Here is a 13,498-nt window from a genome sequence, read left to right as displayed (position 1 = left end):
AAGAAAACAATTAGAAGATTGGGCATCAAAACAATGATCTGACATTGTAGGGCTTGTATAGAGGATAGAGGAGTCACAGTGTCCTGGCTGCTTGTTTGTCCATTCCCCCTGGATTATTATTTGGAGGGGCAGAGCTAGTGTGGACGCCATGTTCCCCCCAGGAAATGTGAGAAAAGCAGAAATAGCCAGGATATTGCTCGCCGCAATCGGCAGGTTTGCTATTCTGGAGGACAACCTTTGTGAGAGCCGCAACATTTAGAAGAATAGTTGTCTCCTGTCTTTCCATTCAGCCATTGTATCAGGGGGCAGTACGTCTGGATGGTAATAGCGCCCCCTATTGTTTGTCACCTGAAAATAACAAAAGCACATACTTACAGCAATGACAAAGCGGCACAATTACCTAACGAAGTCATTTCTGGGAGGTCACACATCATTTAATCACATAACATGTTATTATTAGTAATTGCAGCGAATCTAACCGACCGGAATGGCGGAAATTAGCAGTGAAGAGTTTTAATGGGAGAAATAGGTTAACCCATTAGGTGCAGCTTTTCATATAAATGACCCCGTATAAAGCCGCACATTCTGTACCAGTGAGAAGATGGATGTGCAAATATTTGCTCATTACACAAGTCTGTCTTCTTAAAGGGAACACGTCACCATTTTTCTCTACACACTGAGAAGTGCGCACGTTCTCTCCAATCTGGGGTTTACCGGCTGTTACAAATCCACATCAGACATGCTGGGAGTTGTAGTTTTGCAACATCTGTGAAGCCACCAGTTGAAAATCGCTGCTCTAGACAATGCTGGAGTGGTTATCTAGAGAGAACACTGCCTTTTACTAAGGCAATGTTCACACTTTCAGTGTTTGGTCAGTATTTTACATCATTATCTATAAGACAAAACCAGGAGAGAGTGATAAATCCAGAAGTGGTGCATATGTTTCTATTATACTTTTCCTCTGAATGTTCCTCTCCTGGTTTTGGCTACAAATAATGTCAAAAACTGACCGTATGAATGTGGCCAATAGCTGCAAAAAAAAGGAACAATTCCTGAAGCGGTTTCCATTCAGAAAAACTCATCGATTTTTTTTTTTTTTTTTTTTTTTTTTTTTTTTTTTTTTCTTTTTCCACTCCTCCAAAAAAACTCCATGTGAAGATTATCTGGTTATGATCTGCAGATACCGTGATAGTGAGAGAAGTTTTGTTACAACTTCTAAGGGTAGGTCCACGCGGTCAGTATTAGGCAGCGCTTTGGACGCAGCACATGTCCGCTCCGTCTGAAGCGCTGCCGGCTATTGAACGCAGGTGAATCCTCTTGTCATTGAACCGTGCAGAATCAGCACGTCCTATACATTGTACGGGTGACATTTATCTTGCAGAGACTGAGCATCTCCTCAAGATAAATTGACATGCTGCAGTCTAGAAAGACGAGCCGCATGTCCGTCTCCGCAGGGAAGCCGCAGGCACCAATGCACACATAGTGGAGACGGGATTTCTTGAAATCCCATCCACTATGCTGTAACATCTGGCCGCTGCAGATTGGAAGCTGCAGATGTATGCAGCTTCCAACCCACAGTGTTTACTGACTGCAGGAACATACCCTAACAATGAGGCCACAGAACAAGTGGTGATACAGCCACATGCAGATCCTGCAGACACAAGCCTGGTTGTGACCGTGTGCTTTTTAATTACATGTTGTTTAGCAGGGTCATTACATAAAAACCTCACTGTCTCACCCTGGGAAAATCCGACCAGTCACGGGATGTGCACGTGACGTCTTTAATCGAGTTTTGCTACGTGAAGATGTTTCATCAAAAGGTGTTTTTCCTGAAGGGTCGTCATTGTCATCTTTTAGGCCATTTTTGTGGCATCTTTGCTGCCGGTGTCTTCTTTTATTTTGACTTCTGTATATAAACCAGAGGAGTCAGGTCGTGGCTTTTGGAAACATGAAGCAGTTAGAAGCGAGTCGTCCTTATATTTCATGGCTTCATCCTTTGGTATTTTTACTGAGAGATGTTTTTGGCAATATAAAAAGTCAGGGATCAAACGAGCCCGCTGAAATCAATGGGTCAGTAATAGGCAGATACCACCCAGATTACACTTCTTGGCTGCTGACGGCACTAGGATGACAAACCGAAGAAGCTTGGGAATGTTTTTTGTTTTTTTTTTTTGCATAGTTGAAAAACTTTGGAATAAATGGACACACAGACCAACAATGGATGGAAATCCGATCCAAGACACTGATGTTCAATTGTTTTGTTCTTCTTCTGTGCAAAATGATCAATGTCAGAATGGGGTCTAGGGTCAAAATTCACAGGACTGGTTTTATTCTAGTATACAAAAAATAATGGACGTCTTGTCATAGGTGTATTGGATCTGGGTTTCTTCTATGTGTTTTTGGTTCTTCGTTTTTACCATCCTTGTATCTGTTTTTCTCGTTTGAAAAAAAAAAAAATGTTTAAGGTCTCCAAAAATTAAGTGTGATATCTACATGAATCAAAACTGGACTTGTGTCTACTGATCCGGGAAAGACATAGGCGTGTGAAAAATCCATAGACTATAATGGGTTTATGTTATATCTAAGTGTGCAAAAAAGAGAACAACACGTGACAATCAGAAGTCCATGGAGCCAAACACAAGCTGAAAATCATAAAAAAAAAAGGTTAAACAAATCTCATTAGCGCCCGTGGTCTGGACGCACCCGCTATGCAGTGGTTTCCTTGTTTTTATTGGGATGTGCACATTGTGGATTCATAATGAAGGCGGCAAAACCACGAAGGAAGGAAGGAAAACCCACGGAATAAAGAAACACGTGTGCAACAAAACACAATGGCCCCGATTCATCATTGCTGTTACTCCGGTTTTCGGGGTTGCTCCTTTTTAGTGGCTGTAGTACTTGCCCCATATTCTCTATACGTTTTTCACCACATTTTAAATTCTTTTTTTTTTCCCAGATGTTTTGGACAGATTTCTGACATGCAATTTTTACCAAATGTCGCATTTTTTCTGCATCTCACTGCAGCCCCCCGCCCCACCGTGGAGTTCAGCTCATGGAATTTTCAGTTTAAAGCATTTCTGCAATTTTTTTAAAGGATTTGCAACTTTTGATGCTGAAAAGAAAGATACAGGCTAGGGTCACACAACCGGTCCTCTCTCAATCAGGAAAATGGGGCCGATTGTGCTAATTGCGCTTTGCTCAGAGTTTGATCACAGTGAGATCCGATTTTCTCGGATGTGGAGAATAAGAAATAATTCTCCATCTCCTCCATTCTGTTACTTCGTGAAAATTGGGCTGCACTTGGATGTCGTCTGAGTGTGATTATTTCCATGAACCTACAGACAGCAATGACCGAGTGCGATCCGATGATCAGATACAACATCTGTATGCTGCAATATTTCCCTCGGACCGACCTGCGCAGAGGAAATGATCGGACATGTGCGCGACCCCATAGAATAACATGGGGATGAATGCAATCTGTCAAAACGATGGATGGCACGCGTCTGATTATTACGGTCGTCTGCACCGGCCTTATAGACAAAAGTAAATAGCATTTTTTATTTTGTGCCAATTCATGAACCAGGCGCGCCATTTTTAATAATCTGTGAAAAAATACATCAGTGAATATTACAGGACAAAAAGGACACGTGACATCAATAAATTGCAAACAGCAAATCTGGGACATGGTGTTTTACACCTGCGATCCCTCACCGTACCCTCCTAGTACCCCCGTCATTCTCTCAGGTCGCCCCCAGTTTTGTCTACTAGTCTTCTCGCCATTAGGTTATTTGTGGAGTCGCCAACATCCAGAAAGTGTCAGCGCCATACGGCGTCCGTGTAAACCGTGTGTGGAAATGTAGACAGAAAGCAGATTTATATATAACAAACACAGAAGTAAATCATACTGATACAAAGGAAATAAACCAATGTACATATAAAGGCGACAGAAGAAAGAATAGACTAATATAGATGCTTAGAAATTCAGACATAGTAACTAATATATTCACATTTACATGCAAATATCTCCCTGGTGTAGAGGTGATCAGTCCATGTTGACCCAGCAGCCCTGGTACTACAACTCTCAGCAGCCAGCAGCCTGTATGGCCGGCACTAGGACCCCGCGGGCGCCGGCTGGCAGCAGCGCTGGGATCAGACAGCACAGGGTCCAGTTTGAATGTGTCTGTGATCAGTGCAGCAGCAGCAGCAGCAGCAGCTCGGGCTGAGGAGGCTGCTGTGCCCACTGTGCCCCCTGCCCACTGTGCCCTCTGCCCTGCCTGTGCCCCCTCCCCAGCTGCCTCCTCCTCTCCTGCAGGAGATGTCACAGCAGCTGCACAATGGCAGCAGACAGGACCACCGAGCCGGCTGGTGCCTCCAGTAGCTGAGGACGCCTGATCTGTTGGTACAAGGCACAAGATGAAGACTCTGCTGGTAAGTCACTTACTGCACTCAATCCTCTGCTGCCCTGAGGGTGCTGCTCTGTGGATGCTGGGTGCTGCCATGTGGGTGTAGTGTGCTACCCTGTGGGTGCTGCTCTATGGGTGCAGGGTGCTGCCTCATGGGTACAGGTAGCTACCCTGTAGGTGCTGCCCTGTGGGTGCTGCTCTGTGGATGCTGGGTGCTGCCATGTGGGTGTAGTGTGCTACCCTGTGGGTGCTGCTCTATGGGTGCAGGGTGCTGCCTCATGGGTACAGGTAGCTACCCTGTAGGTGCTGCCCTGTGGGTGCTGCTCTGTGGATGCTGGGTGCTGCCATGTGGGTGTAGTGTGCTACCTTGTGGGTGCTGCTCTATGGGTGCTGCTTTATGGGTGCTGCCCTTGTGGGTGCAGGGTGCTGCCTTATGGGTGCACATAGCTACCTTGTGAGTGCTGCCCTGGGGGGGCATGTTGCTACCCTGTGGGTGCTGCTTTATGGGTGCTGCCCTTGTGGGTGCAGGGTGCTGCCTTATGGGTGCACATAGCTACCTTGTGAGTGCTGCCCTGGGGGGGCATGTTGCTACCCTGTGGGTGCTGGCTGCTGCCCTATGGGTGCAGGGTGCTGCCTTATGGGTGCACATAGCTACCTTGTGGGTGCTGCCCTGTGGGTGCATGTTGTTACGATGTGGGTGCTGGCTGCTGCCCTATGGGTGCAGGGTGCTGCCTTATGAGTGCACATAGCTACCCTGTGGGTGCAAGGTGCTGCCTGGCAGGAGCAGTGGCCACAGCTGTTTCATGGCCAAACCTTTCCAGGACCCCTTGTGAGTGCAGACAATGGGGGGCCGTGTACTGTCTGAGGGGGGATATATAGAATAGTAGCCTCTATGCTGCATCCACTTACAAGATCTTCCAGGGAAAGCCCTGCAAGACACGCTGATACTTGTAGTTCCACCTCAGCTCCAGACATGTTTGCCTCTTGGTGTCCAGATGTGTATAAAACTTATGTGACTACTATGGTGCAAATTACAATAGGGGTGTCAGCAACCAAAGTGCAGTCACTTTCCGTGGGAAGTTCACCTGGGAGTTGTAGTACCATGCACCTAAAATGTTGGATAACTTTTCAGTGGATTTGCGATGCTTATAGATGGGGGGTCACGCTTACTGGGGTCTAATCCTCATAAAGGGGGTACACAAAAGAGAGAGAAAGTTTTCAAATCTTCACTTTTTTTTTTTTTTAATACTGGACACTGTGGTCTTATATGAAGCCATAATTGTGGATTTAATCTTGGGGTCCCCAACTGCAGATCACTTTCTATTGTAGGGTATTGGGGGGGTTTAGGGTTTGACTTTGTAAAGGGGCAGATTTGTGGCCCCCGGCATTGATGGGCAACAGGAATTAGGAAAGACATTAGAGATAGCCATAGTTGTGGTGGTCCTCCATGAGAACATGTTGCAATAATTCCTTCTGGCCCCCAGATTAGGTGGCCGCCCCCAGTAGGGGGTTTAATAGCATGGTGTGTATCGGAGCCATGTGCCCGTGTGTACAGCTGCCCTGTAGGTGCCCGGTGTTACGCCCATAGCATCAGTCTGTACATAGTAGCAGCTAACAGTGCTTCTTCTGTTGCAGCGCCATGGGCTGGCAGTATTGCTAGCTCTCAGCACCATGTGTACCAGTCTGGTGATCATGTACAGCAATATGGGCAGCGTGAAAGAACAGAACCCTCCATCGTCATCAGCAGCCACGGGGAAAGAGGGCAGGATGAGCAGCAAGGAGGGCACCCCGAGCCCTGTGCTGGAGGGGTACATCAGCGTCTCAGACCACAAGGTAAGGAGGAGATATACTTATCCCAGGCTGGCAGCCTGCCAGGCGGCATCTTTATGTGCTGCTCGCATAGTGATTAATGACCCTCACTGGCACTCTCCAGCTGGGGGGGGCACTGCCTCCTCGATAGGCGCTGTATAACAATATTGATTGGAGATCTGACACGCAGAGAAACTTGTGCTGGGCGATCGGCTCCGTGCATTACTATATTGGCGGCACCAGTCACGGGTGCCACGTTAGGATCTATCATTTATCGGAGCCTCTGGCCTTTATCTGGGAGGCAAATGCTGCATTAAATCTCAGCATTACAGAAGCCGCTTAATCTCCCAGACAGAGCGGTGCAAAAAAAAGCAACAGGGATCTTCTCTGCGATATCATTCTCTGTCGCTCACCATTATTTGATTTTCCCCACCTCCCTCTGCTCCGTGACCCCAGGGACCACCCACACTTCTTATTCACTTTGACAGCCTTCGGTACAGACGATAAGGGGACATTCTGGGAGTGAGCGCAAATCTCCACCTTTTTTGATACTTTGTTTTTGGAGCAATAAATGTAGCATTTGATGATCGCTCGGGAGCGGGGGTTGTGCGCGGCCGTCATGTATCACAATGGCGCCGAGCACTAATGTATGGAGTCAGTGTCGGACTGGAGCACCTTGGGCCCACCAGAGAAGATCATTCTTGGGTCCCCCACTATGTAGCTACATAGAAATAAATACAAGACCACCAATTGTGAGGTAAAACACGCTAATATCAAGGTATAATATAAGGTAGTATATGCAGCGCCCCAGAGTCCTGGTCGTTGCAGTACTGTGGCTCCGCCGCTAAGGGGGGCTATGGTACGTCTGATGGCACTGAAGGAGTTCATCTGACCAGGTATCACAGACACCAATACATTTCACAGCCGGGCCTCCGGGGGGAGCTAAGGGTGCTATGTATTAGGCCACTCCTCACCGTGTGGGTAAACTGGGGGTAAGGCAGGAAGTTAGGTCAGAAAGCTGACTGGGTTGGAACCAGGCAACACCTTGTGGCAGGGGGTGTTGTGGGGAAGATTTGGTAGGGTCTCTGTCAGGTTTGGGACCCTGACAGAGGCCTGGCAACAAGGAAGATCGTCACGGGACCGTGCCTGCTCAGCATAGCGGCGGTGCCCTAAGAAAGGAACAGAAGCGAGATATATTGTGCTGAGTGAGAAACGAGATGAAAGCAAGAAGGAGAAATACCAGTAGGAGTCGTGCTGTAAGACCGAGGCAACATCCTACTGAGGCGCACAACCGGCGGCCGGAACGCCGAGGAAGTATTACTATATTCAGCTTCAGGCAATACTTCAAACCAACGGCAGGACAGTCAGTCTCAGGCGGGCTGTCTCACCTAAATCACCTATGCAGACATAGGGGGCAACCTGTGGAGAGGGGCGACTCTAGGGTCCCGGAAGAGCTCCGAGCCTACCCGTCATACGGGTGCGTCCCAACCATAACACCGGGAGGGACGGAGGATTAGCAGAACATCATCTAATCGAGTTGTTGTGAGGGAACACGAGAAACAGACACAACAGTTGTGGGGACTATCCCGTAAGCACAGCAGGGAAGGACCACAACACATAGCGCTAGAAGGAAGGCACAGATTTCCACCTGCAAGGAGAACTCTGGAGGTGCCATCGGACCGGCCGGACTTGCGCAGCCTGGTGAACCGTATTCCGGACTGAGGACCCAGAGACCTTCAGTAAAGAGGTAAAGAGACTGCAACCTGGTGTCCTCGTTATTTACTGCACCGCACCACCACCACTATCTACATCTATTATTTACTGTACGCCCCTCAGCAAGGTCACGGACCGGGCCTAGCCACCGTGACAACCCCAGGGCAGAGACTCAGAGGCCCGGTACCGGGTACCCCTCGGCCCTGCGGCAGTGGGGGGCGCTACAACTTGGCGTCACGAACAGGATCTACTTAAGCCCGAAGAATCGGGTCATGTGTGCCTTGGAACTGTGATTTATTGTGCTTGGACTGTACTTTATTGCAAAGACTGTGCTGTGCCACTTGCCGCCAAAATCCGCCGCCATTACAGTGCTGAGGAGAGCGCAGGAGAAGAAGAGGGGCGTGGAGTGGGCGTAGACGAGCTGGAGAGCGCAAAAGACAATGGCCGCCCAGTCTAAATATTTCTGCACCGTGAGGACGTGTCCGTCAGCAGTAGAGATCCGCCTCCTGATTCTCAATGGTGGGCGGAAACAGAGAAAGCGAAACCGCCCACGAAGGAGAGAGCGGGAAAAGAACCAGGAAGCGACTCACGTGGAGGACGCCATGGCCAGCAGCTCGGAACCCGAATGTGGGGTGGAAGCAGAAGTCTCCCCCAACTACCCGGACGAGTACCGCAGCCACTACTCCACAGACAACGCTGATCTTTTGCAGGCTGAGATGGGAGACCTGATTCACCAGCTCCTTCAGCTGAACACGGGGGCCCAGGCTCCGCACCAGGTGGCGCCGGAAGGAAATCCTCTGACATCGGATCCTGTACCGCTACCGGAGTTGTTGCTGAGGCCCTCGCCGACACTGTTAGCGGAACCCGCCGCGGAGGAGGAACTTGCATTGGCTGGTGAGTCCGTCGACCCTGCCCCGCCAGCAGAGGACCTGCTGATAGGCCCCGTCGCTGCATATACGTCTTAATTTTGTAGCATGGGTTGGGGTAGCTCCCTCTCATAGAATGTAAAGTAGCCAACTCATAGAATATAAAGTAGGCCCCCATAGGGTACAATGCATCCCCCTCATAGTGTACAATGCAGCCCCCTCATAGTATATAAAGTAGCCCCCTCATAGAATGTAATGCAGCCCCCATAGAATATAATGTGCCCCTCATAGAGTATAATGCAACCCCCTCATAAGGTATAATGTAGCCCCCTCATAGGGTATAATGCAACCCCCTTCATATAGTATAATACAGCCCCCCCAAAATACAATGTAGCCCCCTCAGAGTATAATGCAGCCCCTCCATAGAATATAATGTAGCCCCACTCATATAGTATAATGCAGCCCCCCACAGAATATAATGTAGCCCCCTCAGAGTATCATGCTGCCCCCTCATAGGGTATAATGCAGCCCTCCCTCATAGGGTATAATGCAGCCCCCTCATAGGGTATAATGCAGCTCCCCCTTAGGGTGTAATGCAGCTCCCCCATAGGGTATAATGCAGCTCCCCATAGGATATAATGCAGCCCTCCCTCATAGGGTATAATGCAGCTCCCTCATAGGGTATAATGCAGCTCCCCCATAGGGTATAATACAGCTTCCCCCATAGGGACTACTGCTGCCCCCCATAGGGTATAATGTAGCTTCCCCCAAGGGAATAATGCAGCTCCCCCTATAGGGAATAAGGCTACCCCCATCATAGGGTACAATGCAGTTCCCCCCATAGGGTATAATGCTGTCCCCCATAGAGTATAATGTATCTCCCCCCATAGGGAATAATTCTGCTCCCTCATAGGGTATAATGTAGCTCCCCCATAGGGAATACTGCTGCCCCATGGGGTATAATGCTGCCCCCCTTATAGGGTACAATGCAGGTACCCCCATAGGGAATAATGCTGCCCCCCTCATAAGGTACAATGTATCTCCCCCATAGGGAATAATGCTGCCCCCTATGGGGTATAATGTAGCTCCCCCCTAGGGAAAAATGATGCGCCCCTTATAGAGTACAATGCAGCTACCCCCATAGGGAATAATGTTGCCCCCTCATAAGGTACAATGTAGCTCCCCCCATTGGGTATAATGCTGCCCCCCTCATAGGCTATAATGCTGCCCCCTCATAGGGAATAATTCTGACCCCATAGAGAATAATACTGCCCCCTCATAGGGTATAATGCTGCCCCCCTCATTCCGGCGGCAGCTCTGCTCCGATGTCAGGAGCTGCGCTGCAGTCGGCCTCGCACACAGCAGGTATGTGATGAAGTGACGTCATCGCCCACCAGCATTTTGTGAGAGGCGAGGGGAATGATGGGAGAGGGAGTGTCATCTGACGCTCTCTCCTCAATTAATGCGCACTGGGGGGCGGCGCTGGCGACAGCTCCCCCTGCGTTACGGCCGCCCCTATTTTATGGCCGCGTGGGCTGGTGGCCATTGAGGGGGCGGGGCCCTGGTCTGCGGACCCTGATAGTGGGCAGTGTTAGCTGCAGCATCCGCTATTATAATGAAATTAAGTCACTCCTCTCCACACCCATGGTTGCGTGGGGAAGCGTGAATATTAATTTAACTTTAGCAGCAGGAACAGGCTTAGGCTTCCTGTCACCCGCTGCTGCTCCACTGGCACCGGGGGCCCTATAGCAGCTGCGTGGTGTGCCGCTATTAGCGACCCCCCACTGTCTAGGGGCCCCTGGAGCAGCGGGGGCCCTAGGCAGCTGCTGGCCCAGTCCGACCCTGTGTGGAGTATTCTGAGTCATGGAGAACCTTCTCTTTTCGGAGTGGGATGTGATAGACCACATCTGTGTGCACTGATTTTATGTGGCACTGTTCACATTTTTCAGAGTACTTGGGTAAAGAAAGAGACCACGTTCTCGGGCTTTCAATCAACAATTCCAGGTCATTGTGGCGTATAAAACACAGGTGTAGACGTATTGACAAGAATGCACAATAGTTTGTAGGTTGATACATTTGTTGCAATATCTCCTAAGCCACGCCCCTTTTACAGAAGAATCTTCAATATGGCGGAAGCCGACAGCTTGGAGAAACTTCTGCTTTATGGTTTCATACGGCATCGTGTTCTAAATTGTTATCGGCTGGATTCATTATATTTACAGATTTTTGTTTACTTAAAGATTGAGACAGAAATGCAATACATAGGTGTGATTTCATAAAGAGACCCTATAGTGAGTTTCTACTGAGAATCCAATGATCGCTAAACATTTCTTCTGATCAACGTATAGCAATCAACCAAATCACTTCTTTCCTTCCTTTCTCTTCTTTCTATTCCCCCTCCCTTTCTTTATTTCGAACTTCTATCTCTCAGGGTATGTTTCCACGACGTATTACTTGAGTTTTTGCTGCAGATCGGACGCTGCGTACAGCCGCAGCTTCCAATCCGCAGCGTCGAGATGCTACAGCATAGTGGAGGGAACTTTATGACATCCCATCTCCACTATGCGTACAAACACGCAGGTAGTAGACCTGCGTAACCGGACATGTGGCGCGTCTTTATAGACCACATCTTGTCTATTTATCTTGCGGAGACGCTCTGTCTCTGCAAGATAAATAAACACAGTCTATGTATAGGATGCAGTGATTCTGCATATGTACGAAAGGGGGCCGGGCTTTGGGTGAAGAGGGGTATCCACTGCGTCCAAAGCGCTGCCAATACGCCCCGTGGACACATCGCCTCACTTCCCTCCTTTCCGTCCTTCCTTCCATCAATAATTTACCTTTCCTTCTTTTTCATTTCCCTCCTTCCCTCTCCCCACTCTGTCTTTCAGAGTTCCCTTAGTTCTCTTTGCTTTTTCTCTTCTTTCTTCTCCATCTTTTTCTCCCTCCATCCTTTCTTCTCTGTAAGGTGTAGGAGCTTTGCATGTAGCCCATCACCGGCTGTTGCTTCTGTTCTATTAGCAGCTTCCTCTCCGATCGGCTTCATGTTTCCTTTATACACATTGTTTGGAAGTTACATTGTAGCTACTTATGAGTAAATAGATCATATTCTGTAACATTCGCCAGCACTTTTGACAATTCACATCCATTAATCCTGAAAGCAGAAAAGTGCTCTAACCTGCTGAGACCTGAGGCTGAGCCCGAGATGAATGCAGGTAACAGACAAGGGGGAAGTATGGCTTAGAAAAAATGTAAAAAAGAGATAAAAAGAAATATAAAAATGTGGTTGAATCCAGCAAACACACAATGGAGCAGCAATGTCCTTGTACTATAAAGCAAAGACTCAGCGCTCTGTAATTTAGGACCCATCTTCAGTAGCCTATAGCAGGCTCAGGGTCGGGACCACTGGGGTGAATGGGTGGGGTTCAGCTGCTGCAGCCCCCTGGTACAATACTCAATGGCATGGTTGTCCCATGGATAAATGGACACATTATTATGCTACTTCTATTTTTGAAAGTTGCTGTTTGTAGCTTATGGGGCATTTTCCCATATCTTTTAATTACTGTAAGAAAAACTTCGCAAAATACAAACTTTTCTGCAACAAGAATTACCTTTTGGTGTGAAGCCTCTTTGGAGCAGCGCAGGGATCAATACAGAATCTATTACCTACCCAAGAGAATACCTATAGACTCCATAGTGAAAAGCCATTTTCAGGTTGATTAAAGCCATAATACTCTATTACGGCGGTTCCCATCAGTTGGTGCGGGATTGTGGCTGTGAATCACTGCGCTGCACCCGTTGTTGACGGCGTGGGCTCGGCTGCTGGACACGTGTTTTACAGCGACCGGTTAATGTGAAGGTGAATATTTACAATAAGACACTTCCCAGTTTGCACAGTGAGATCTATCATTTTGGGGATTGTCGGGGCTCAGGTCGGGAGTCTGGTCGTGTTACATGTGACCCGTGCAGTCAGGTTCTTCCTACGTTCACTCCACATTTATAATTTAGAGAATTGCATAAAGGGCAGTGACCTTCACTGAAAATTGGATGCGAGTGCAGCAGGCGTTTGGCGTCCAGGCCCCTGTTGCTGACGAATCCACTTTCCAACAATCTGATTCTCTTTTGGTTGAAATGAGACAATAGATAAAGACGAAATTGCTAAATACAGAGAAGAAGCTTCTAGAATTATCTGATAAAGACAAGTGTGACATTCAGGCGTGAGTAAAGGAGAAGAACCAGATGGCTTCCATTGCAGTATAGTCTTAACTTTCCATCATACACTTTTTTTTTCTCCTCCTATTTAATGTATTTTAAAGCAGATCTGTTTCTACCTTCCACAACACAAACTGAGCACATTAGATAAATGGGTATATTAGACCTGATGAGGCTGGAGTACTTACTACGAATGTTTGTGTCAGAATGGCTGTATTATCCTGACGTTAACATGAGTATTATGTGTCCAGTTACATCTCATTTTAGTACAAGTCATGAAACATTTTCAAAAAAGGATTGTAAAGCCATTCTGACCTAGATTGTTTCAAAGTAGGTATTCTTTTTAATCATTTGTAACCCATTGTGAGCATTTTCAGTCTTTTTTTTACTTTGAAATTGTAGGATTTTAGGGGAATAGAAAAACTCCATATCCCCCACTTGTCTCCATACAGCCATAGACCAATCATTAAAATTCTGGCTACTTGTAGCCACCAC

At 47.9% G+C, this 13,498-nt stretch overlaps 1 protein-coding gene across 3 annotated transcripts in view; it reads left to right on the top strand.

The window, feature by feature from the left end:
- ST6GALNAC5 (ST6 N-acetylgalactosaminide alpha-2,6-sialyltransferase 5) overlaps nucleotides 1-13,498 on the top strand; it is a 178,463-nt gene that overhangs the window by 76,494 nt on the left and 88,471 nt on the right. Inside the window, exons 1-2 of one of the 3 annotated variants that reach the window (XM_077277560.1) lie at nucleotides 4,171-4,428; nucleotides 6,039-6,236. The exons of 1 other annotated variant lie outside the window; for it this stretch is intronic. In XM_077277560.1, the coding sequence (XP_077133675.1) occupies nucleotides 4,414-4,428; nucleotides 6,039-6,236 (213 nt within the window). In that variant the 5' untranslated portion in view covers nucleotides 4,171-4,413. Of the gene's footprint in view, nucleotides 1-4,170; nucleotides 4,429-6,038; nucleotides 6,237-13,498 lie in introns of those variants that run through there. One more of the 3 variants, XM_077277559.1, reaches the window with a different exon arrangement.

This window comes from Ranitomeya variabilis, chromosome 8 (assembly GCF_051348905.1).
Source record: "Ranitomeya variabilis isolate aRanVar5 chromosome 8, aRanVar5.hap1, whole genome shotgun sequence".
In the NCBI taxonomy this organism is placed as follows: Eukaryota; Metazoa; Chordata; class Amphibia; order Anura; family Dendrobatidae; genus Ranitomeya; species Ranitomeya variabilis.
Note: the sequence above shows the minus strand (reverse complement) of the source record. Positions and strands in the feature narration are given on the sequence as shown.